Genomic DNA, 26,291 nt, shown 5'->3' with positions numbered 1-26,291 from the left:
ACCTGCTTGTCTTTTTTTGCCCCCTAGATGATGACGGCAGCGGAGATGAGAGCGGCAGCGGTTGCGATGGTCCTAACTGCGACATATACTTCTCTGTTCCACCAACGTCTGATAAAGAAGGGGGTGGAAAAGCAGCGGGTGGAAAAGCAGTGGGTGGAAGTGCAGCGGCTGGATCACCACGGGTTAATCCAGTGCAAAGCAATAACTCAGCTGGGGTCACCTCACGGGGAAGCATGGCGCTGGCGCTCTGCGGGCTCGCCCTGGCCCTGTTAGCTCCCCACTTGAGATAAAAGTGGCTGGGCAGGGAGAGGGAAGAGAACGACCAGGAGCAACAGCACGAAGGGGAAAACTGTCAGAGAGACTTTAAAAAACAAAAAAAGACTGCCTTCAGGACATTGGACTGTCCACCGTTGGGGTGGGAGGGGAAGAAACTTCTTAATATTACAATAACCTCACTATTAACTATTTGTTCGTATGTTGTTAAAGACATCAGTGTACAGCAGTATGATTTTTCTTCCCAAGAGATCCACCTTTGTCGCCCAGATAAACCTGTCCTCCAACAGCTCTCTCTGAGCTACTTTTTGGTTGTGCTTGCAGAATTTCACACTTACCTTGGCAGTTTAATCTCATGATTAACTTTGTGCCTTCTTCGATGACTGACATCTGACATTTAAGCATTAAGAAAGATATTGGGTCAATCTCTGAGTGCCTGTGTTGGGACACATCTTTAAATTTCTGAGGCTGGTTTTTCTATCAGTCAGAAAACACGACTAAAAGAAACAGAACCCATGTGATGCTGTCTTGTTACTAATTCAAAGCTTTTTTTTATTTTTTTGCACATTATAAAAGTGCATACTGTGAATATTTGTGCCTGTGTGCATTTATACTTTTAGAAAGGTGAGAAATTCTGAAGCTTTTTGAGACTTGTTTTGTTCGGTTTGCTTTGGAGGCAGCTCGTCTCAGAAATGCAGTGAGAGTTTACAGCACAGGTGCTCATGTTTGACCAGAAGATGGCGTCGTTCTGTGGAAGAGTCTGCGGGGCGCTCTGCAAGCCCCTAACACACACACGTACGTTTGCTGTGAGCATTTTCGCATCTTAACTTTAATTTCCTCATTATTATTTCATTGAACTTCTTTCAGCTTAAACAGTTCAATAGTAAGGTCATACCTCGTGCTTACTGAGTCAATGCAATCTAGACGATGAGGTTGAGAGTGTCTGATAGAGTTAGATATGTGGCTGATGTCCCCTGCCATTAAACCCCCAAGAAGGCAAAGCTGACATGTCCCAAATGCCCTTTTTTTTTTTTTTTTTTTTTTTTTTTTTGGTACTGTAAGCTCAGTTCGGCACAGAAGATCTGACTCTATACAGTCTTAACGTTTGGAAAGAAAAGAGGGCAACATGCACGTTTTTGGAGCTTTTTAATTAAACAAGACAAGAGGAACAAACGTCAGTGTTTTAATCAAATGGAAATCTAGAAAAGATTATTTTAATACAGGGTTTTATGTTGAGGAGGTGTTGAGATTTTTAGCTTTTTTGGTATGAAGATATATATTAGGTACTACAGTGGATTTTACTGGTAGTTGTAGGTGGTGGAAGAGGTCAGTGTGCACAGATAAGGGGGGCGCTCTGGTCAGTGTGCACAGGTTTTGGGGCCTGTTTTTCTGGCCCACGTTCACGTCCCACAGTACACGCTTGTACCTCGATAAATGGCCTGTGTCAGTGTAAATGGACTCATTCTGAACGGTTCTCATCATTTCAACTCAAAGTTAAGTGTTTTCACAATTACTACCAAAATTAATGCAATGAAAGGTGCCTGATTATTTTTTTATATGTTTGGTACATTACTAGCATCTTCTTAAGGTTTTTTTTGTTTGTTTTTTGGAAAAGAAAAGAAAGTAGCTGTTGATGATGATTTATGATCTATCTGCTCAGATTCCCTGAAAGGTGTTTTGAGTATATTGTTACCAGCTGACAAGCACAATGTAAGTTTTCTTCTTGGAGCTTTTCATTTGATAATCGGGTCTGTTAAGTTGCATTACCTGGACATTTCATCTCTACAATGATGCCGACTCATGCAGCATCGCTGCACTAATGTATTCCATGTATTTCAAACATGCATTTAGAACTTACAGGTTATCAAAAATGCAACATCTACAATGTTTCAGTGTGGAGAAAAATATACATTTTTGTAAAAGTATAACGAAAAGATTTGGAGCTTTGCATCTTGTCTTGTCTGGCTTTGACATTAACAGGTTGATCTTGAGCTTACGGGACATCTTCAGGTTATCAGGTTACATCCGCAATCATCAGACGAGGACGTCGTATCAAGATCTGACCTTGAAGGATTTGATGAAACATCTATGCAACCCGTATGAAATACTGAAGCCTTAATTTAAAATCACGAAGCTGTGCTTAAGCAGCTCGATTTGGCATTACTTCTGCAGGTGACCAGTTTAATTCTAGGTTACTGTTTTTTCTCCCTTGTGTTCCACCAACATTTCCACAAGGGCTCGTGCACGTGTTCGTGTCATGTGGGAGGAGTTGTGTCGAATGTGAAGAAGCCCGACCTTTGGAGAGACGGAAGAAATGTTTTAGGCTGACGATGGTGACAAAAATGTCTGTGCTTGCAGGCCAGGGCAGCAATGTTTCCAGCTGGCAGGAGTTGGTCCAGCTGCTGGAAGACGTCCATTCGGTCCACAGAGCGAGTTCAGTCTTGTCTTTTAAAGTTGGACTGTTGTTGAAACCTTTCCATGTATGCCTTTGGCCCACAAGAGCAGAAAGTACTCTCTCTCTGAGGAGGGAGGGAGTGACTGAAAAGAGTGGAGGAAAAAAGTGTAAATAAAAAGCAGCGGTTTTAGATGTCTCTAAAAGAGGCCCTACAAGTACACCAGATTTCTACTTGTCAGAGTATCTCCTAAATGTTATGGAAAACAAGATGAGATAGATGTTAAAGTGTAAGAGAAAATGTATATTAAACAACATTTTTAGTCTTGTTGAAATAAAGACTGCCAATATTTAAATGTGGTGTGACTGTTTGCTTCTTATATTTTAATTGCTTGTGGTTACTGTTTACATTAATGCATGCATAGTGTTGTGGTTTACAGTTGCTTGGTCGGATGAAGATTGCTGCAGATCCAAATCCCCTTTCATTTATGTCAGGAATGCCATCCGGCTTGATAACTGCCAAGTCGATCATGCAAAGCTGTGGTGACCCCATGCAACAAGGAAGCAGCCAAAAGTTGCTTTCTACTGTTTACATTGCATGATGCGTGCACACATGGGGCAGGGGATTATGGGATACTGTCATTATTTAGAAATATGGCAACAAGCTATGAACATAAGCACTCGTGTTTAATTGTCCTTTCTAATAAATGTGTGTTTGACCCTAATTTGAAATGTTTTTAAGGGCACAACAGAAGGTCCACCTCCAGCTGTTCAAACCATATTATGGGAAACAGCCAATCAGGAGGAAGCTGACTTGAAGTTATTTTTCAGGCAGTGGATGAATTGAGGGGTTCTATCAAGAACCTGTTTACAATATATTGGGATTTTTATAAATTATGAATCAAAGATAAAGATTATAGAGAAAATATAAATTGCCATCCTTTATTTAGAGAATATCCTGAGCCCCTTATATATAAGCATCATACCTGAAACGAAACGAGATGACGCTGTATAGTGATGGTCTTGTGTCCACTGTCCGGTTTTCCTTGTGTGTATGTGTCTTTGTCACGAATAATACTTAAAAATGAGGGTGGAGCCAGGGGCAGAGGGAGATAGATGCAGAAGGCAACATCTGCGCGTCCATCCCAGCAGGAGGAGGGAGGCCCTAGATGGGGCGCCCATGGCCAAAGGGTGAGAATCCCAGAAGACCAGAGGCAACAGGCTTCGCTAGAGGCTGGCCACCCTGGTGCGAGCTGAGAACAGGGTCCCAGGCACCGGGCTGAACACCCTCCTCCCAACACAGAAGCGGTCCAAGCCACCCCAGACCACACCAGAACATCCAGCCACACAAGTACCCACATCCCAGGGAGGGGGAACCCCACGCCTCCATGACCATGTCCCATAGGGGCCAAAGCTCAACAAGCCCCAGACTGTGGCCCAGCTATTTGTTCATGGCTCACTCACTCTCTCACATTAACCCACACACCCACCCACTAATAACACAGAAAGACACACATGCACACACATTAACCCCATCCTCCAAGGTGAGCAGACACTTCCCGAAACCAGCAGCGTACAGGGACACAGTCAGAGTGCCCCACCACCTGCCTGTAGACCCCCATCGCAGGCAGGGTGTGTGAAACAGGTGTGTAGGAAGATGCCCCCTCCCCCCTCCACTCAGTGTTGAAGGTGCTGTGTTGGGTGTGTGTATAAAGTGTACAGGATGAGAAACTAGAGTGCTGTTAAAATTGATGGTGGAGGAGGACGCGACATAAACACCCAGTACTGCTGCAAAGTAGAGCTCATCTGCACCTGCACTGCTCATCACCAGCATCGCTCCTTCACCTGGACGTAGACCCCACCCAATGGGCTGGGGGCACCCATGAGACACCAGGCAGAGAACAGGTCAACCCGGGCACCAGAGTCCCAGGCCCCACACCTGGACTCGCCCAGAAGAGACCAACCTCCTGGCTGGGGGCCAGCACCTGCCACCACAAGCACCCAAGGCCCCACATCCCAAGACCATTAGTCAGCACCCACCCCAGTCCCCCACCGCCAACTGAGGCAAACACCCAGACATTCCAAAACAGCAAATGCTGCTCCCAGGCCCCAGGAAGCCCCCGGACACCCATAGTCCCAGAGACCACCCTCATCCGCCTACAAGGCATACAAGGAAACAAGACTACAGTCTACAGTCAACCACCCTCACTAAGTAATGGAATTGATCAGTGGGGACCAGAGAGAAACAAATTCACCCAGTTGATTTTTTGGAGGCAGACATTCTCTCCAGACTAATGTGATCTAGAAGTAAATTTCTATATTGATTTGATTAATACAGAAACTGTGTTTTCTTAGTGATGCATAAGGAAGTAAGGAGTATATGTGATGTATTTACTTCCATATCTAGTTCACTTATGCCACCTAAGATGCACAGCTTAGGTGAGGCTTGGATACAGCAACTAAACCATGTGTATAAGTCTTCACATATCCTCTGCCAGAACCTCTGAACAGCAGAATTGTCTTTGCAGTAGGTGCATATGTTTGAGTGTGTAAAGCCCATTTGGAACAACCTTTGTCCTGTACAGTGTGTTCTAAGGAGAATTTTGCATTGTATAAGATGTAAGTTGGGGCTTTTAGTCATTTTGAAGGTGGATCCTACCACAGGGTGAAAGACCAATATATTATCATCTATGGCCAATTTAAAATTAACATAACCCCATGCAGATCTTTGAATGAACCATGTATAATGTACATGGTTATGTGCTATACCATGCATGATGCATGGGTCTGCATGTGTGTCTGAATATGTCTAACTACTCTGTATGGAACAAATGTTATGAGCCTATTTTGAAAATGTAGGGAGTACAGAGTACAGATATTTGTTTAAAAATATAGGGAGTATAATTAAAAAGTTGTCAGAAAAAAACGACTCAAGTAAAGTACTGATACCTGATAATTGTACGTAAGTACAGTACAGTATTTGTACTTCGTTACTCACTTCGTTACGAAGTATTTGCACTTCGTTACTTCCCAGCTCTGCTTAAGTGTAATGAAACAGCTCCTAGTATCCCTCTCTGTTTTTTAAAGCTTCGTTTATTTATTTATTTAATCAAATTTCCATTTGTTCCGCTCGCTCGGGTTGACTTTACTGTGTGTTCCGTTGAAACCTGTCCGGCGGAAGTTGTGATCAGGGCCTCGTCACAAAAGCAATGGCGAGCGGTATCGGCAGTGAGTAATTTATTTAAAGTCTTTCTGTTTTTCCTCGTCATTTATAGACAGGAGTAATAGCAAACAAACTCCAAACCTTGCAGCTAGATTATTTTAGCCAGAACCTGTAGCCCCTTACCTTGCTAAAACGTTGCATCGTGTTTACCTGTGTGTGTGTGTCTCACGAATGTGTCCCCCTTAATCGACTATGCTAAGCTAACGCTATAAATTAAATATTAGCAATGCGTATGTTTTTTTTCTAGAAATGTATGTGACACGTCTCTTGATAGGGTTGTGTGTTTTAACTTATATTCACGCCCCAGTAAACGTGAGGAATGCTTTACTGTGATAATAATAATATTAGCATACCCAAGCTAATATCAATAGTGTAGCATTAGCTAGCTACCTTGGATAAATAACGAAAGACTTTTAAATCATTCATTTGACGCCGTTGCCCTTAGTTTTTTATATTTTTAAACGTAAAATAACGTTTTTAACATATTACGATCTGAACGGTTTTTATTGACTGTACGGGAACAGGACCGTTATATATGTGGTACTTCGGGAAAAAAACAAAACAAACCACTAAAAAACCTGAGACAGTCCGCTGCCAGAGAATTTGAAACAAAAGGGAGACTGATTCGTCATCAGTGACTGATGATAGTGTTCTTCTTAGAAAAAAATACTAGTTTGTTTAAAACATGGTTTTTTTTTTTGTTTTTTGTTTTTTATTTGACCAAGTAAGCAGGGATAGAAAGTACCGTAAAATAGCACTCAGGTAAAATAATGGTAATTGGGATTTTACTCAGTTAAAATTGCCAACACGCAGTCAGATAATATTGCTAGTAATAACAAAGCCATAACGTTAAAATGTAATGTGGCAGAACTACTACTACACGTATACACAAGCCCCATTTACAACATGAATATTTTTTTACTTGAATATTACGAACCAGCATCAGTGAAGCTCGTGGTTATCGCCACTGATATATTTTATGTTCAGTTACTGAGATTACCCTCGGATGCTTTTGCAATTTGGATGGAAGCTTAAGTGGCAGAATGAAGTTAACAGAGTTGTTTCGGAATGTCTGATATTTTATGTGGCTCTTTTTGTGCCATTGCTTTTGCCCTAAAATACAGGTTTTAAGTTAACTTCTTTCAGCTGTGCCTTTTAGGGGTCACCACGGTGGATCTTCTGCATCTATCTCACCCAAACCCTAACATCCTCTTCTTCGCACCACCCTCTGCATAGTCCTCCTCCACTGCATTCATGAATTGTCCCTCTGTTCTTTCCCTTTTCTTTCTGTCTTGTTGCTCCATCTTCAGTGTCCTTTGTTCAGTATATCTATTATCTTTCCTCTGGACATATCCAATCAGTCAGCTATCTCCCTCTCCCAGTCCCTGCTCTGTGCTCCACGTTCAAATTTTTTCTGTTACTGACTCTAGACACACTAACCTTGGCCTTCTTCTAATCTGTCTTCACTCATCAATGACTCTGCTTGCAGTTTGTGGGCCCCTGACCAGTCCAATATGCAAATCTTACTAATGAGCCACATGATTGGGTTGGTGATGATTTTAAGTCAGATCTTCTCCCTGATGCACCCCTCTCCGTTATTCATCTGGGTTTGGGACAAGCCAGTACACTAGGAGTGTACTGGCTTGTGGCACCCTGTAGCTCGGTTAGCTAGTAGCAACAAAGTAGCAGGAAAAACAGTCAGCCATGTAATAAATTCTTCTTCTTTTTTTTCCCCCAACAGAACACAAGATACTGAATGTGGGGCCGACGGAGCCCTGGTCAGTCAGGGAGAAATTGTGCCTGGCCTCCTCTGTTATGAGGAGTGGAGACCAAAACTGGTAAAAAGAAATATGCTCAGCTACTTTTGTGTGTGTGTGTGTGTGTGTGTGTGTGTGTGTGTGTGTGAGAGAGGGATTTAGTTTGCCCATGGAACCTCATATTCATATTTTAAATGTGTTGGAGAAATGCTGTAAGGAGAAGATATGTAAAACGATTTAAGGGTCTTGTTAGGTAAATATAAATGTAATTGTATTAACATCATTATATACTACTATTTTTCTGCAGTTCTCCTAAAAACGAGCCATATTATATGAAAATTATCTTCAGAGGGTTTTGTACCATTTCTTTTAAGATATCAGTGTTTGCAAACAGTTTGTGCTTTCCCTAAAATTACTAATTTTTGTCTAAATGAACCATCCTACTAGAATATATCAGATTGTGTGTCTTAACCATGATCCCGTTGATGGTGTTTGTTCTGTGCTCATAATCTGTTTCAAACACTGGCAGTAGGTGAGTGCAAGGCAGTTCGCAGGACAAAATAATATTGTTTTATTTTATTTTTAAAATGCTTGAAAATGTGTGTTATTGTTAGATTATCTGCTTAATGCTTGAGTTTAGTCTGAGGAGACTCTCTGTGTTCCAGGGTAAGTGTAAGTAGAGCCATCAAGCCTTTCGCAGAGCCTGGCCGTCCACCAGACTGGTTCTCACAAAAGGTGAGAGCATAACAAATATTCCTTTTGTGAATTTATCTCACACTTCATTTCCATAAGTCTTCAGGAACATTGTCTTTTGAGTGTAACTGCAGTTGGATTGATCTCCTCTGTTCACCTATAAGAATAATTTGCTCTCTGTTTCTCAGCACTGTGCCTCACAATATTCAGAACTGCTGGAAGCGACTGAAGCCCCTAAGTCAGTATTATCTGCACACACACATCTGTGTGCAGATATAAAAAATAAACAATATTATTATGCATTTCAAAAATAATTTGAGAGTTGACTCAAAATTTGTGTTTTCCTGTTCCAGGCGTAAGCGCGGTGAGAAGGGTGAGGTGGTCGAGACCATTGAAGATGTCATCGTTCGTAGGCTGACCGCTGAGAGAATAGAAGAGTTAAAAAAACTTATACGAGACACACAAGAGCAGTACAGGTACGTAAACTCCTAAAGGGAAAACATTTGATGGCTTTGAGATCTGAACTTTAACCCCTTTTTGTTTTGTTTGTTTTAATCACAACAGGAAGTTGAAGAAGGAGGTGGATCTGATACAGATGGGTCACATGGACTCACAGCTGAAAGAGCTTTGGGGAGAGATCACACTGTAAGCATGTTATCTGTGGGATAGTACTTCACCTAATGGGTGGATTACCATGATAGTTGTTTCACACAATGATCTTGCAGAACGCTGCCAGCAGAACTTTACTCTGTTTGCCAGTAACCAACAACTATACATGTTTTCTACACTGTTCTTTTATTTATATATATATATATGTGTGTGTGTGTTTTCTAATATCTCTTATTCACGTTTTTCTTCTGTCCCTTGTGCTGCTGTAATACATGAAGTTCCCCAATGTTTTTTTTAAAAAAAATCTTCCCTAGAAAGAAGAAGCAGGACGAGGAGGAAGCAGAGCAGAAGAGGAAAGCCACAGAAATGGCGTACCAAGGTAGCTTAGGTTCACTTTCACTCTACGAAGTGCATATATTTCTTAGGAAAAGGCAAAGAATTAGTTGCAAACTTGTTGCTCTGTGGTGGGTGTTGCCATTGTCATTGTCAGAGCTCGAAGTTAAGTATATATGACATACTATTAAAAGTCGAGTGAGTCATTTGATATAAAAACAAAGTTCCCATATGAAGCTGAAACCTGTGATCTTGGTAATCTAAGGGACAGATTTATAAAGGTAGAACTTCATCTTGTACCTACACTTTTTTTTAGCATAAAGATTTCCCTTATTGGCACGAACTCTAATGCTAAGATTAAAGACGACCATCTCTCACATCCACATACAACCAGGAAGATTCAAATCACAGGTCGAACCTCGTGTTGGCCCACACATGTAGCTGACCTGTTGAAAAGCCCTTGTGGTTTTGGCTATGTGGATAATACTAGAAGGGAATCAGGAATTAGGATGTCTGAAAACAATAGCACTATTAAAAATGATGAGAGGCCAGCCATTTTATTTCTCATGGACTATTGCACTCTACATTTTATGGCTATTTGAGGTTGTTGGATAGAAACGTTTTAAAAATACTGGATAGACCATTTGCAAACCGAGTATCATGGAAGATGAAGTAGAAAAATTCCTTGCGGTGTTTTATAGTTTGATATTTTTAGGAAGGGCCGGGAAGCTTAATAAAAACCTTAGGGGTAACATAGATGTGAGATCAGAATCAGCTGAGAGGAGGTAATACAGCAGGAATTATATGCATTTATGCATTTTGCAGTGTCGAGTGCAACTTCTCGTCCTTCTTGGAATGTTTCTCAGCTTTTCTTAAGACAAGAGCGTCTTTCACTCAAGTGCTGGGGTTGGAATGACGATCCTCTCACATGAAGCTCAGGATTTCTCTGCTGCTTTTTTTTTTTTCAGATTTTTTTTTAAGGAGAGTTCGGAAATATTCATGCTCACCTCTTCTCTGGTCTTCTGTCTGTATCGCAGCTCGCCAGGCAGTGAAAAACACACCCAAGCGTCTGCCCAGTGTGACTGTACGGTCTCCCCTGGGTGCCAGCCCGCCAACGCTGGATTCTCAGACTGACTCTTCAGCGCCCACTCCACCCATGGATACAGGAGCTGGTGTCTCAGAAGATACAACCACCACCCACTCAGTTGTAAGAACACTTAGTTTGCCATATATACTTGTTTAGCTCACAGGATAGAAGAATAATGGTGAAGGGAAATTAGTTTATAAGAGTCCCAGTTTTCTGTTAAGAGATGAATTTCAGCCAAGCTCACAGCAACATTAACCATGCTTCACTGCAGTGAATATAGAGACGTCTACAGTAACATTAAACATGAGTATATGTTTATAGTTTTTACGTCATTTCAAGTCAGAGGAATAAGATCATCTTGCTCCCTCTCAATGACTTCTCTGCTGTCTGTCAGGCTCAGGGGGTAGGAGTGTTTCTGCCAGCAGCAGACCCTCCAGGACCTGGGCCCAAAGATGGTGGACTCGCTGCTCTAGTAGATGACTCTCCACAGAAAAGGCTCCTAGCCCAGAAGGCCACACCGCCACCCTCACCTCTACTGTCAGAACTGCTGAAAAAAGGCAACCTCATCTCAGCCAGCCCTCGCCTGGTGAGAGGCAACTTAGCATGGCTCATAACATCCAGAAACGATGTGATTACAATGAAAGCTACGAGTCTCGCTCAAAGGCTTTAGATTCAGTTCTGTAAAAGACCTTAAAACCAGCAATGTGTGAAACCAAATAATTTAAATGCATCTGTAAAGTGCAAATAGATTTGGAGTATTTTTACATTCCTGGCTAAGCCACTGAGTTTTGATACCTATTCTAATACTAACATTCAAAGAATGAAACTAGGAGTTAATCCACTCAGTGTTTTAGGGCTGTAAAACCTTACTGTGATATTCTAACATCAGTATTCTTTTAAATCTTCTTTTATGCTCTGATATTTTTTATTAAACCTCACTTTGGTGTTTTTGTTGTTGTTGTGTTTTTTCTGATGTCAGGTTGCAGAGGGCGACTCAACTGGAAGCCTAACTAATGGCATACAGACTGCTACGGCAGCCACTGCCTTACCACCTGGTCATGACATCATCACAGGTAAACACACCTAACTAAGTGTCACATTACACAGGACCTGCTTTCTTTACAGCTTGCCTGGTTGCTGTCCTGGGAAATAATGGCATTCATGGGGCTCCTAAAAATGTCCTGATTTTGAAAAAGCAAAAGTTGTAAACAAAACCTAACTGGGCATCGTGACTCCTGATTACTTGTAATTAAGACAGACAGAGCATGTTCAAAGTAACACTAAATGTCTTTGTATCTGGGGGAACGTTGTTGCATGTCTCTCCTCCTTTTTTTCCTTTTGTTTTTCTACAGTCGATTTCTAAATAAAGTCACACGTCCCCCAGACGACTTCATTCCAACAGAAAATGAAGTTACAGAGTTGTGTCACTGTTCAACAAGATGCATTATGAATTTTTTCTGGCTGTTTATATTTCAGAGGGGGAAGCAGAGGCCGCAGTGAAGGCAGAGCTCGGTGAGGACACGGGATTAGTAGAAGAAGACCTCGTGGCTGTGTCTTACATTGGTGATGAACTGGACCTGGAGACAGTGGGAGACATCATTGCCATCATAGAGGAGAAGGTACATACTGTGTAGGGGCTGCATTAGGAGCAAAGTTTATTTTGTAGGTTTAATATCAAGTATTTTAGTCGTTGATTAAGGTAATGACACTGAAAACAAAGTAATACAAAGAAAATATGATTTAGAAAATATTTAGTGTTAATTGGAAAACAAAGAATGAAATTTGCCATATTTTGTTCCCATTGTCAGACTTGGACTAAACATTTATCTAAGAGTGGTCCTAAAGAATCTAGAGCAGAACAAGGCCTGCCTGTAGATGGCATAATTACACTGAGGATTACCACAGCAGAAACCTGAACAGACTGCCTATAGGAGAGCACTAGACAGGAAGGACTGACACCAGCTTGTTAACAGCAACTGAATTTTCAAAATAAGAAAAAGGGGATTTTTCCAGTAGTAAATTGGTTTCTTTATTCCTTTGGATGCATGGAGAAATGTAAAATAAATCTCAAAATTCACTTGGCCCACCCAACCCCTAGAGCCGGTGCCAAACATAAAGTCTGCAGGCTAAAATCAGCCAGGTAAAGACTCCAGTCCGGCCCACTGGACAGTTTTGGAAAATGTGAAGGAGGGCGTAAATTAAAGAGGCCTTATTTAATTTACACCCTTAAGTAACAGCTAAGCAATTACATAAGAGAAAAGTTCCTGTGTTTTCACTGTAGAGGTTTCTGTGGTTTTTAGTGGTTCCACAGTTAAAAAATATTTTCTGTGAATTAACAAAAACTTTGCCAGAACTTCCTGGAATTTTACACATTTATTTTTTTTTCAATTTAAACCCAAAGACTCATGTTAATACATTTCTCTCATTTGCTACATCAGCGTTTCTTTATCACACTAAGACATGCTGTTGAAATTGCATTTCCTTTTCAAATATTAAGACATCTCAGAAGGTGAGTTTCACAGCTGTCTCAAGATCAAAGTAAGCTGGATGTGGCCCATGATGTAAGGATCACAACCTTAGTGTGGTCAATGAACTCCTTCCAGTATGAGAGCCTTACTGGAAGCCTAGTGATCCCAGTAAGGTCACCTGTGTCTGACAGGTCAGGAGGAAGAGTTATCCCTGGTGGTTTTGGTAGGTTGGGGGTTAGCTTAAGGTTAAGAACTCCTCTTGTTTTTTGTTTGTTGTTGTTTTTTAATTGGAGACACTTCATTGCTGCTCTGAGAGTCAGCAGGTGTAATACCTGCTGTTTCACTAACCTGGCTCCCCCATGTAAAGTTCATGTGTGGGGAAACACTGAAACAACATAATGATTTATCTTTTTAATCATCATCCCAGGACGATGACCCTGTGGCTTTGGATGCAGCTGCGGTGGAAGCAGCTCTCTCTCTGTGCGAAGAGGCCGTGTCAGAAGGTCACACCCTCCCTGGCCCCTGGGAGACGCAGGAGCTAAAAGCTTCAGAGCCCACATCCACCATCCAAGAGTCAGCGCCCCCACAGACACCTCAGGATATGGCTGCAACATTAGCCCCGACACCTGCCAGCCAGGAGACACAAAACCAGCCAGATACTAAAAGGGAAGAACCGCTTAAGGGAAACTATGAAGGACCTGAGGTGACAGGAAGTGATGTCACTTCTTCTGTCACCTCTGATGATGGTGTAGCAGCAAGTGAAGTCGCAGAGGAGGGGCCCGTGGTCAAAGAAGTCACTGAAGCTACAGTGAAGAGTGAAGGAGAGGAGTGGAGTCAGCCTGAACCCAACCCACCTTGCTTAGGTGGGTGGATTGCACACCGATCTATACCCACAGTGGAAATGCTCACACAGATCTGTTTCTAATTCTCTCCTCGTTTCTGTCCCACAGACTCTGAGGACAGCTCTGTGTCCGGGAAAGAGTCCAAGGTAACACATTTAAGGCTGCGTACATGTGTGGACGGCATATGTTAACAAGAATAACCGTTATTTTACTCCGTGTGCTTGAATCCAGGAGGTGAAGGAGGAGGAGGCAGGGAGCGAGGGCGACCCCGAAGAAGCAATGGAGCTGAAGGATGAGTGTGGAGAGGGGGAGGGTCCATATTTATCTGAGGTGGATCGGGCAGCAAGTGAGAGTGAGGATGGATACGGCCCGCCCTCCCAGCGCTACACTGCTGATTCACTGGCCAGCAGCCCGGCCTCTTCTTCCCAGCTGTAAGTGTCCAGGTGCTTATTCTTCCAGAAGGGGAATAGACAAAAATATTCACCCTGTCCCTATTTTTACCAGTAATAGTAAAACCAGGATTCTGTTTCTCCTGAAATAACCCCTGCTATTTTTGTAAACAAAAATATTAGGGGAAATCTTTCTTTGAAAATGGATCAAACTTAGACGGCATTTTCATTGAGCTAAGCAGACTAACTGTATATGCTTTTGTCTCTAATCCCCTCTGCTTGCTCTGGACAATCCTCTCTTCACTCTGCCCCGACTTCCTCTCTCTTCTTTCTCTGCGTCAGCTCTACATGTGGCGAAGACCAGGAGGCGGTCCAGGCGCAGAAGATCTGGAAGAAAGCCATTATGCTGGTGTGGAGAGCTGCAGCCAATCACAGGTAGAGCTTTGTACCAGAGCTCAACAATAAATTGTTCAATTGTTTTTTTTGGTCAGTAAGTTCAAATCAATTTCATTGGATTTTTTTTTTGTTTTTTGTCTTATTATTGTGAGTTTCATCAGTTTCCAGCTGTTTGTCTTGAGCTGGTGTGATTGAATGAGTAACTGCATTGTTGTACATTCTGCAGTGCATTTGCATGAAACCATTTGACTTTTTCCAGTCAGTTAAAGAAGTTGGAGACTCGTTTAAATCCTACAGATTAACCCGGGTCACGCTGTTGAGAGGAGACAGGTGTTTTACTTTTGCTAATGTTGTGTTTCTCAGGTACGCCAGCGTCTTCCTACAGCCTGTGTCAGATGACATCGCCCCAGGTTACCACAGCATTGTACACAGGTCAGACCACACACACACACCCTTTATTTTTGAAACAAGCTCAGCTAAAAATCATTGCAGCCTAGCTGTTCAACTAAAGTACCAAAACAAACTAACTGCTGCTGCTTTCTTGCTGCAGACCCATGGACCTGTCGGCCATAAAGAAGAACATCGAGTCCGGTGTTATCCGTACCACCGCTGAGTTCCAGCGCGACATCATGCTGATGTTTCAGAATGCCGTCATGTACAACTCGTCGGACCACGACGTGTACCACATGGCGCTGGAGATGCAGCGCGACGTCCTGGAGCACGTCCAGCAGTTCCTGGCCACCCAGCTCATCATGCAGACCTCAGAGAGCGCCATCTCTGCCAAAAGCCTCCGAGGCAGGGAGGGAAATCGTAAACCAGGAGAGCCAGCCGAGAAGGTGGGTTGAGCAGCAGACAAGTCTGATTGTGATGAAGCAGAGTTCTTTATTAAAAGCAAAAGAAAGTTTCCCCACATGCCAGTGCTGATGTTTTGTAACTACACTGTAAACTCTTGCCTCTCTCCAACATTGAGTGCTGTGACTCCTGTTAGGTTGGTGCAATAAATGTTCTTCCAGGTATTTAGAGTTTTATGATCCCTGCAAAGCTACTGCAAACAGTCGCTCTGCCCGCCTCCAAGAGAAGGTGGAGAAATCTAATCTAAGTTTAATGCATTTTAATTATTTACAGGAAGTGCACAGTCCCAGAACTGGGCTGTTTCTTGTAAACCACAGATAACACTTCCAGTTTATGGAGTCATAAAGTTTTATATTGGTGTAGATAAATCTGTTTGGTATATCAGAACCATAATTTCAATGTGCCATCATGCTGCAGTTGGCAGTCATTTCAAAACTGGATGAAAATACACGCTTATGTGGAAGAAACACATAAATAGTCGAATCATTAAATGTTCTGGATGTGTTAGTTATGTTCTGTGAAATGTCACAGACAGACATGCTGTTTTATTTACTGTCAGCATATGAAACCTGAGGTAGCTGTGGGTTCAACACACATTTAAGTGACCATGCAGTCAGTGTAGTTCTTATTTATGTCACATAGAATATGACAAATGGACTAGTTCTCTAAAAGAAATTAATTCGACATTGAAGAATTGACCTCGATACACTTCACCCTGTCTCCACATTACGATCTAAGAGCGATGCTGCTGTACTGTGTCAGTGTGGTGTGAAGTACCAGAAACCAGTGGTGCAATTAGGACACAAGGAGTTAAGAGTGCCGATGTATTAAAGGGTCGGCACTGATGCGCATCATACAAGTTAGGCATGCTCACTTTGTTACACAGCACTGTCTGCTCTAATTGCTCTAAGTGCACTTTCTTAATCTTGACTTCCCAGCTGATTCAGATCCTGCATGCTGGCTGCACCTCTGCTGTCTCTCTAGTCTATCTCTGACCCTCTGCTCTGTTTCCTGTTTCTCTCTCTCTGCATCTCCTACAGTGTTTTTGTGTGTTTGTGTGTGCGTGTATGTATTATTTTACATTGCATATAAAAAATGGATGTAACTTAATTCTAGCTAACCATTTTCTTCCACTCTTGTCCTCAAACATGGAGTCATTGTGGAAGTGCCTTAAACATTAATTTCTTCTTATCGCCAGCAGGGGGTGACAAAAGGTTGTCTGTGGAAAAATGACACTTCAGCTGCTTTGATCTATTACCTCAGTAAACTGATGACTGTCTTAATAAAACATGAGGTTCATTTTATGAAAGACTGAAACACAGGATAAAGCTGTAGCGTAGCACGCAGCGTCCCTGAATGTCTCAGTCAGATCCAATCCTCGCTCGTAGGGATGGGTACCGGTGTCCGGTGCCATGATGGCACCGGTTCTGACATAAACGGTAGTAACCAGACCGAAAAGCAGCGCACATTTCGGTGCTTTATTTCGGTGCTTTTTTTTTTCCTGAGCCAATTCTAGCCAATCATTTTACGTTTCCGAGGATAGTAGGCGGGGCCAGGTACGTACGTTCTTTCAGAGCAGAGCTACAGATTAAAAATGCCCAAGGCGAAGAGGTCAAAAGTCTGGCTGTACTTCACAGCAAAAGGTGCAAACTCAGCAGCCTGCAACAAGTGCTTTAAGCTGATACTGTGATACTGTCAAAGGAGGTAACACCTCAAATCTGATGAAACACCTGGCGACGCATAGCGGGTTTTTTTTAAAGCCGAGAAATTTGCCGTGTTTGATAGCTTGTTGCGAGACCTCACACCGTGCACATCTACTGCGGGTGTGGTGCCTGTTAGCGGACCCGGAGTTAGCAACATCCCCCCAAAAGAGTAGAGTCCTGGCCCCTAGCCCTGTCAGCATAGCAGAAATGATGACGGATGATGATGGCAGCAGCAGCCGTTCTTCTCTGCGTGAGTAGCTTCATGTTGTTCGTGTGTAATTAACGTTGAGTATGCTAACCACGTTATTAAATTAATGCATGTAAGGTGAACTAGCAAACACCGTCGTAGTTACATGCGGCTGTCTTCTTGTTTGATGGCAGATACTCCCTTCACCCTGGCCAAAAGGCTAAAATGACCAAAGAAAAGTGGAAAACAGTTAAACATGAGAGGTTTTTGGACAAAGTTTGTGTTTTTTCCATTGTTTAAGCACTGCTTCCAGCCAAGAGTGAGAACATATATGCCCTATAGCTGCAGAAAAGGCTAACATTGTTATCTTTTTACAAAAAAAACAGCTGAACATGAGAGGTTTTTGGACCAATTTTGTGTTCTCCATTCTTTAAGCACCGGTTTGAGCACCGTTTAAGCACCGGCACCGTTTCAAAAGTACCGGTTTGGCACCGGTATCGGATAAAACCTAAACGATACCCATCCCTACTCGCTCGTCATGTTTGATTTCAAAATAATAAAATGACACCGTAAAAGCTCCACTCGAGGCTTTACAACTGGGCGTGGCATTCACAGTTGTCACAGTGGCTACATCCATCTTTTATCTGCACCCTGCTTTCTCCTGTTTCAACGCGTGAGTGTGTGTCTAATAGGATATGATGGAAATTTGAAACATTCAGACAAGACATTTTGGGAAGATGTCATGTTTTCTTGCAAAGTCCACACATAAAGATACATTTTGCAGAATATATTTAACAAATATTTCTACAGACGTAGTAAACTTTTAGTGTTTTGTTTGACTGCTACACAGCAAAGTCCAACTTCTCCATTTTAGAACTTTAACAAGTTGTGCAAACAGTGATACGGTGCTTGTGAGAGGTCCTCACACCTCTGTGTGTTGCTTCTGTTTGTGCCTGCTTGTGTACGCTTTTCATCTCCATGAGTCTTAATATTTCCAGTCTGCATTCAGAGACTGTATGTGTGTCTTGATGTTGTTTAGAAATGTGCGTTTGTGTGCAGCTCTGAAGTCAACAGGACCCCCATCTCCTGAGCGTGTCTCTGTGTTTGACGCAGACTTGTATGAAACTTGCTTTCTCACGCCTGTGTGTGCTTTCTCTCTCTTTCTCACTCCGATGTTTGTCCTCCTACAGGACAGTGTCCCAATGGCCTCTCCTGCTTTCCTTCTCTCTCTTTTTGTAAGTATTCAGGTTCTCGCTCAAGTTTCACCAGAGCCAGGCCACGCTCCGTACACGCTTGTCTCAAAGCTAACATTTACACACATCCACAGTGTTACACACTGCACACACCTGTCTGTACCTCTGATCTTTCTCTTTATTTCTACTGAAGCAGCTTTAGAGGACATTAAGGATTCAAGATGCCATAAAAGCCATTAAAGGTGGACTAATACCACCGGTCAGAAACAAAAGTGCCACTCTGCAGTAACAATGAAACACTTCCCCTTTAGATATGTGCATCTAAACAAGATCAGTGGAACACTTTTGCTAATTGCATGAGAAAAGCCCGTTTCTAAGCCTAAAATCTAAAAACTATAGATTGATAGGAGCAAAATTCAGCTTCCAAACTATATTACAAACCTAAACGGGCCAATTTAGTTGAAGTTAGTCACTCGCACTTCAGACTGGTGGGAAATACTCAATAAAATAAAAAACAAATATAAAATCAGATGTTAAATAACCAAGCAACATCCTCTGGCTCTCAAAAATGAATGGGGAAAGAAACAAAACCTTCAGTTCTTTTAAGAGCCACTTGAGACTGGCTTTAAAAGTGAGTCAATCCTCATAGACTCCCATGTTAAAATAACCAGCTCTACATCAGATAATCAGATATCACTTTTCAGCCCAATAGAAAAAATATTTTTGGTGTCTGTGATATAATATTTCCCCTGTCCGAAAGACTGTTTTTGTCTTTTTGTTTTTAAATAAAAGTGGGTGTGGACCCTTTGATAGACAGCTAGTCGCCAGCAGAGACGACTGTAGCAGCTTGGTCTCTGTTAGGCCTCAGCATGGATAATTCAAGTCATCTGCATTTATAGTGTTGGTGCCCTTTAGAGTCTTTTAATTAAATTATCCATAAAATTAGCTTCAGTTTTTAACATAGTATTTATAAGTAGGTATTTCTGTGATGCAGTTTTATGGAAGCAGCTTTAGTTTTAGCTTGTAACTTGGTGCACTGCCCGCAGGATGGTTATTCTTTTTTTGTGTATTTTTATTGGCTGATAAATTAAGATTTAAAACTATATGGGAGAAACGCCCTACAGCCTTGAGTGTGAATGTTACATAGTTTGTCCACCAGAGGGCATGCTCAAAGCACCACAAAACAACAACCAGCTGATTTAGACAATTAGAAACATACGACACATAGCAAATGTGAGGAAATTGTTTGGGTTTTATGTGTCACAAAATGCTGATATAAGAATATCAGATTGCTTCACAGTGGTTGTTTGTAAACAAGTGGTTAATGTAAAAATGACCATCTTTTATATACAGCATGTTGAAACAACCTCCACTCCTCATAGTGGCGATCCAATCTAATCAGTCAGGTTTTCCAAAACTTACGATGGCAGAATCAAAGACATTGTTGCTCTAAACCGCTGAGTTATTAAAGTGGTGTCAACTACTCAGAAGTGTAGAAGTGATTAAATGCAGAAGAGATGGGTCGTGAGCCTACGCCCATCCTGTGCTCTACAGATGTGCCATACAGATGATATAGAAATGAAAGACTTCTTCTTCCTCTTCCTTGCAGTTTCTCTCACCACACACACACAAACAGACACTCTCATATATCTTTGAAAATACTGTCTGTATCACCCTCATAAACGTTTACATTTCTGTTTGCACACAATTTTTCCCATCCCGCATTCACACGTTCACACACACAGGTAACTTTCATCACCCAAGCTTCCGTCGACCTTCGGTTAATGCCAGTTTCCTGTGTTTTTCCGTTAATGTGCGTTAGCATCTCTGCATGTTCCAGTTTCTTTTCTCCTTGTTTTCTTTTTATTTTGCTCATGATTATTTTTTCTGTTCATCATTTGGGGAACGATGCCTTCCAGGGTGGACTGTGCTGTGTTTTTGTGCGGAGCTCAATGACACAAGGAGGCCTGCCACAGGGCCTCCCTGACCTTTGACCTGTACACCCTTACGTTAAGCGCTCTCTTTCTCTTCTGCCACGTTTCTTTGTGTCTCTGCTGCAGGATGGAGGCACTAGGGGGCGGCGAAGTGCCATGGAGGCCGACCTCAAGATGAAGAAGTAGTGCAAGAGGGGGCTGAGAGCTGCTCTTCGAATGTTGCAGCTGATTGCTTTCTGGTCACTTTGGTCGTTTTCTGAAGAGGACTGTGCCGTCTCCATGTGCCTGGTTTTTGTGTGCACACACACACACACACCTATGCTAAGGTACATAAGTGTGTGTGTGTCTGTGTGTCTGAGAGAGCTGCACAGCGTTTCCTCCTCTCCCATTCATGGGGCGCCATGGGATGTTGCACCAATTTTCCCAAGAATCATTTCACCAGCACGGGTAGCGGGGTCATAATTTGCCCCTGCTGCAACACAACAAGGACTTTGTGATAGAGAACAATACTTTCACCAGCAACAGTTTGTTTGGGATCAGATGGAAACGGGCCAGTTCTACTTGGCAGGTTTGATCACTTTGAGTCGTGCGTACGTCCTGCACCCGATTATGCTCAGTCCCTTTGGGCTGAACAGACGTCAACAACGAAGATGGCCACATGAGCAACCATGATGTATAGTTCCACAAATTCAAAGCGAGTCTTCTAGCGCCGCATGTTGGGCTGACACCACCCCGAGCTAAGAAATCTATTAGTTTGACCACTTCTAAAGCATAATGGTAAAATAAGAGTTACTTAAAATATTTCATAAAATAGATTTCTGATTTTTTTTTTGGTTGCAAAATTGTGGTTTGTGTCTTCTATTAATAGTAATTTAATTGATTTGATTCAATCTGTTGGCCAGTGTATACCAGTGCATGTTTCAGCCCATTAAACTGCAGATTTTTCACTTTTCTACTGATCGTACTTCTGAGTACAATTGATAATAAGGGTAATATATATATATATATATATATATATATATATATATATATATATATATATATATATATATATATATATATATATATATATATATATAAAATTCAGCCACAGGTTAAACTTATATCACAGAAGCAGGAAACTCAGTAACACTTTGACTCTCAACACTGAGCAGGGCTGCCACTGATGTTTGGCAACAAGCTCTTAACCCGAGGTATCGGCAGCACCAAAAAGAGGCTTTCAAAACATTACCCGGCTCTTGCAGTTATTTAATTAGGTTGACCTCAAATGTTAAAGCCCTTATACTAGGAAATACACTAAGGCCTAAAGTTGCCCTTGAAGACAGGAAGCAGCTTTAAAAACCAGTGGTTTGTGAAAAAACAGCTGTTATTTAATGGGCTTTAACAGTTTGTTGCTGAATCATTGCCACTTATTTAGGCTGTGTGCTGTGTATAGAGCACAGGAAATGTTTTTGTAATGCGTGTCAAGGAGTGAAGTTTTGTACTGGAAAAGGTTCATGTAGTTGTGTTTGGGTAGCTGATACGTTTGTGTAAATTTGTTAATAAAGATTTGATCCAAATGTGTAAGGGTCAGTTTGGGGATTTAAGCAGCATTTCACTTTGAATTTCTTGAGTAATTATTAACCTGACAAGGGGAATTCATTCTGTGGGAACAGAGTTTCCTGGTAACTGCATTTTGTGCCCTCAGGCTTATTGTAATCGGGAATGGGATTACTAACAGTTTCTATTACCTGTAAATGGTTCTATAATTATAATGGCATCACAGGGTCTGTGTGATCCCAGTGTTTAAAAGAAACATGCAAACACAGCACTGAAGTTGTGCAAAGAGTTTATTTCGCATTCTGTATATTAAAAAGCATCTTTCAGGAAAGAGACCTGCCCAATCCTGGTACTGACACGATTCCAGTGTACACACTTTACATTCAAATACTAGTGCAAAAATACTGTCACCGACTACAGAATAGAGGAAAGGGGGAAAAAATAAATATAAAATAAGAAAAAAAATACAGCAGGCCTCCTGTCAGAGTTTCATACAGAAAAATAAATAACTCACTTTAAAAACTACAGTAAGGCAATCAGGTTCCAGTGCACGGCAGACTACATGTAGCTGACGGTTAAAACCACACACGGATAATGGTTTAGCGTCTCATCTTCACCCCTAGTTGAAGTCGTGAACAACCGGGCTGGCAGAGGAGTAGAGCTTCCTCTTGACCAGCCGGTACTCTGGTCTCAGCTTCAAAACTTTGTTGGCATCGAAGATGTTCTTGAATGACGGCCAGCCGTCACTTTCTGCCTTGAAGACCACAGACAGCTCGAAAGTCGGCGTGACGCTCGAATCGGGGAAGATGCTCCCAGTGTACTTAAGGCCGTCTTTGCCATCGATGTAGAGCTTGATGGAGGCTCCCCGGAGCCCACAGGGCTCATCAGCAGAGGCACGCACCACATCCTGGCTAATCCTGGTGGTCATGTGGTGAGGCAGCAGCAGCACCTGGCAGTTGAGGATGGAAGCCTTGGCCTCAGTGAGGCGACGCTCCATCTGCTGAGTCACAACCTGCTGGAAAAGCCGCTGTTCGTGCTCCAGACCAGCGTCCAGGTCAGCAACTGAATAAAGAGACAAAGCAGTGTCAGAATGAGAAACAAGTCACACCATCTCATTAGAGTATAATATCCACGCCAAAGGGTCCCTACTTTTCTCTACTCTAGTAACGTTGAGTGTCAGACTCTTGAATCAATTCACTTTGGACAGATTTTAATCACGTGATAGTTTTCTTGCGAAAGCTGCACTTAATAAAGTCACCAGAATAAAGGCTTTGCATCAGCAGCGAACAAGGAAGCGCTGTGAAAAGCTCAGCAAGTGATCAGCTGATCCAAAAGCTGAAGGACTTGCATCAGACGAGTGTCCCGTGAACGAGCACTGCCAGTTCAATGCCCCATTGTTCTTCCGCCAAGTTTTAGTTCTACTTCCAACCGGTTCCAAGGTTTACTTTGGACCATTGATGTTTAAATAGCATTAGCTGTGTTTAAAGGCTCTGCCAGCCAGAGAGAGAGCAGTCCTTAGATCAGGAGTACTTAAGGAGGAACCTTCGTTTTGTTTTGTTTTTTTAAATGGATAAAAGTATATTAACAACAACAACAAAACTAACTTTATGAACAACTTACAGGATGAAATGCTCTCGCTTTCTTCGTAACTCTCGACGCTTCCCCGCCGGGATGAACTCATCTTTTGTCCAGTTGTCTTTAACTGACAAAAGCACTTTCCCATCATCTCTACGTTTTCTTCCTCCGACAAGAGGTGTCCAAAGACCAGAGCCGAGCTATAGACCATCCTGAGTCCTGTTTGTGAAGCACCGGTGTCTCCTCCGAGCGTCTGGTCTGTGTCTTCTCCATGTATCGACTTGGTTGAGCTGAGCGGCTGTCGGCTATGAGCGCGGAGGTTTTATACCCGAGCTCTCGGTTGCGTCAGCTGAGCTCTCGCACGTGTGGGCGGAGCTTGGTGGATTGAGCCAGAAATTTCCGGATCACGCAACGCGCGAGGAGATTGCAGAAAGTTGATGTAAAAGCTCAGTATTATTTGTAATATTTAGTTTTATTATTAATTAAAAAATGAAGATATTTACTTATGTATTGTCCTACCTTGTAATATTTTTGTGCCTTGTAAACCGTCTATTGTTTTTAACTCTATATATTTATGAAAGTTGCACTTAACAGCCTGCAAAATAATATTAAAAACAGATTAAATAGATTAAAAAAAGATAAATGACACATTTGACACATTATGACATTAAAAACACCAATATATAGCAAATAATGTACAAAATTAATGAAATGACTTAAATCAACATTTTGTTTTTACTACCCATTTTAACCTTTGTTTTTTATTGTTTTTGAATTTCATTTCCTTTTCAGTTTACCTTATGAAAAACATTCCATTTTTGATGCATTTGTGTTTATTTAACTCTACTCCCACACACTTTAAGAGTATTTTCTTAAAACATTTTATGACATTTCTAACATTTATTTTTATGACCCTGTAATGTACGAAAGTTTTAGATTTCCTGGAAAAAGGTTTGTAAATTTATATTTTTTCAAGTAGCAAATAATTAAAAAAATAAATAAAAATAGTGTGCAGGGAACCATTCATTATAGTAAATAAGCTGAATAAGTTTTACAGTCAGTTCATTCACGATTTTTGAAAACTCAAGATCAAAACAGAGAATATTTGGATTTTCCACATTATTCATATTTCCCTATTTTTCCAGAAAACCATATGGGAAGTAACATTTAATGTATATAAAATTTTAATTCATATAATGTAGAATACTATAACACACAAAGTTCATTTTTCTTCAGTTATTCTCCAGGACTTTTATTTGTAGTGGAATATTTGTAGTAGCACGTGTCTGTAAATGAAGGCTCTAAATACCTGATTTAAAAAACTACTAGTACTAAAAAAACTACTAATAAATGAACATGGCATACAGGCTGCCATGGAAATATACTAGCCTGTGACAAAAATATAGGTCAGTACAGTGGGTGTTTGTGGTATCAAGTTGAATACCACATCAGCTTTTCACACAGAAATTTTCCATTGGGCTAATAGGTTTGTGGTAGTTTATTATTCATATGCAGTAAAATTACCTTTTTTGTCAGATACATATTTAACACATCTGGGCTTCTGGCTTTGGCTTGTTCTCATGAATTTATCTAAAAGTGGCTGCAGATCCAAAAGTTTAAGCAATACATCTAACTTTATAAAAAAGTATAACTGTACATAAGATTCCTCTGAATCTCCCGAGTGTTGTTTTCAAGTCCAGACATGGTGCCGTCATAAATCATGCATTGCTCACAAATGACTAACTGTCTAATACACACCGGTCATTAAAATTCATATTCATCTGGTGAGGGAAAAGAGCTTTATCCTCCAATCAAAGGACAATGTTTCCATGACACCAAACAGCTCCTTGTATTAAGTCCAGCCTACTTAGGTTACGTGAGAGCAGACACACAGTAGGAAGGTTACAGGTTACAGACTCACACCTGAGTCATGGTCTTGGGAAATCTCCCTGCTGTGAAACGTCACAGCTGGCAGCCAGTCACGTTCACACTAGCTGCTGTCGTCAAGTCAGAGGCTCACCACCAAGAAGGAAGCGTCTTTCTGTGGAAATGCAGGGGAACTACACTGTGAGGTGACAAGGAAATGCAATGTATAGTGACAGTACTGTAAAACCAACACTCACTGTTTAAGACATCCAGTGTGTGTGTGTTTTAATTACACAACTATTCAGAATAAGCTTCCTGTGTTTTGTCACTTCCAAAGTAAACTTCACACGTGTAGTGTGTGAGGTTTACTAACAGCTGTCCCATGAGCTGAAATATTTTCACGAGTTCACACGAGGTCAGTTCACTAATATTAACTTTTAACTTCACATTTAGTAAACAGCCTGCTCTGTGTGTTTGCTTTGTCACGATGCCCTCATTCCTATCCATCCATCAGTGTGTCAGCTGATGTTAGCTGTGTGGGATGTTGTGTTGTTTTGCTCCTCTCTGGAAAACAGGTTGGACTTGCCTCCCGGAATCATGCATCTGTTTTAATCGAACAAAGAAGTATAATCATTAAATATTAGCATACATAGTTACACTGCTCAATTAAACAATTTGTTAAAAGTATCTTCAGCTAAAAGTGATTTCTTTTCTCCAAAGCAGGAGCGTCTTCATATGAAGTGGCGTACATCGTATGAACTTCCATAAAACACACGTTTTGTCTTGTTTTTAACTCCAGCTAAATATTACAAAGTCAGCTAATAACATCATAATTCACTAGTTCCTATTAAACTAGATGTTGAATGCTTATGATCTTCAACACTGAATTCAAGGCTTTTTTCATATAATAATATCTGAATTATGTTTCCGGCCCTGCGACAGACTGGCGACCTGTCCAGGGTGTACCCCGCCTCTCGCCC

General features: G+C 41.6%; 3 protein-coding genes across 3 annotated transcripts in view; 2 read left to right on the top strand and 1 right to left on the bottom strand.

The window, feature by feature from the left end:
* The window catches only part of gpc4 (glypican 4), a 30,260-nt gene extending 27,239 nt beyond the window's left edge, over window positions 1-3,021 (top strand). Inside the window, exon 9 of the mRNA XM_031751393.2 lies at window positions 28-3,021. Coding sequence (XP_031607253.1) covers window positions 28-290 — 263 coding nt within the window. The 3' untranslated portion in view covers window positions 291-3,021. The remainder of the gene's footprint in view (window positions 1-27) is intronic.
* Window positions 3,022-5,814: 2,793 nt separating this feature from the next.
* On the top strand, window positions 5,815-21,917 carry brd8b (bromodomain containing 8b). Its single transcript, XM_031751484.2, has 18 exons — window positions 5,815-5,893; window positions 7,630-7,726; window positions 8,311-8,380; window positions 8,527-8,576; window positions 8,692-8,814; window positions 8,903-8,983; window positions 9,262-9,326; window positions 10,318-10,487; window positions 10,762-10,953; window positions 11,347-11,440; window positions 11,844-11,986; window positions 13,263-13,698; window positions 13,786-13,823; window positions 13,909-14,108; window positions 14,409-14,501; window positions 14,826-14,894; window positions 15,013-15,298; window positions 20,458-21,917. Exons 1-18 carry the CDS (start codon window positions 5,875-5,877, stop codon window positions 20,515-20,517), a joined length of 2,286 nt encoding a protein of 761 aa, XP_031607344.2. The 5' UTR covers window positions 5,815-5,874; the 3' UTR covers window positions 20,518-21,917.
* Window positions 21,918-22,142: 225 nt separating this feature from the next.
* On the bottom strand, window positions 22,143-23,754 carry si:ch211-39i2.2 (uncharacterized protein LOC449866 homolog). The gene is made up of 2 exons (XM_031751485.2): window positions 23,491-23,754; window positions 22,143-22,932 (listed from the first exon to the last, which is right to left on the bottom strand). Exons 1-2 carry the CDS (start codon window positions 23,654-23,656, stop codon window positions 22,490-22,492), a joined length of 609 nt encoding a protein of 202 aa, XP_031607345.1. The 5' UTR covers window positions 23,657-23,754; the 3' UTR covers window positions 22,143-22,489.
* Window positions 23,755-26,291: the final 2,537 nt, after the last annotated feature.

Source organism: Oreochromis aureus, linkage group 2 (genome assembly GCF_013358895.1).
Source record: "Oreochromis aureus strain Israel breed Guangdong linkage group 2, ZZ_aureus, whole genome shotgun sequence".
Lineage (NCBI taxonomy): Eukaryota > Metazoa > Chordata > Actinopteri > Cichliformes > Cichlidae > Oreochromis > Oreochromis aureus.
Note: the sequence above shows the minus strand (reverse complement) of the source record. Positions and strands in the feature narration are given on the sequence as shown.

Excerpts from the sequence above, each read along its gene's own strand:
- si:ch211-39i2.2 (XM_031751485.2), bottom strand. The coding sequence starts at position 23,656 with ATGGTCTATAGCTCGGCTCTGGTCTTTGGACACCTCTTGTCGGAGGAA. Across the intron at positions 22,933-23,490 it reads AAGCGAGAGCATTTCATCCT|TTGCTGACCTGGACGCTGGT; the intron begins GTAAGTTGTTCA and ends CTCTTTATTCAG.
- brd8b (XM_031751484.2), top strand. Across the intron at positions 14,895-15,012 it reads TACCACAGCATTGTACACAG|ACCCATGGACCTGTCGGCCA; the intron begins GTCAGACCACAC and ends TTCTTGCTGCAG. Across the intron at positions 15,299-20,457 it reads CAGGAGAGCCAGCCGAGAAG|GATGGAGGCACTAGGGGGCG; the intron begins GTGGGTTGAGCA and ends TCTCTGCTGCAG.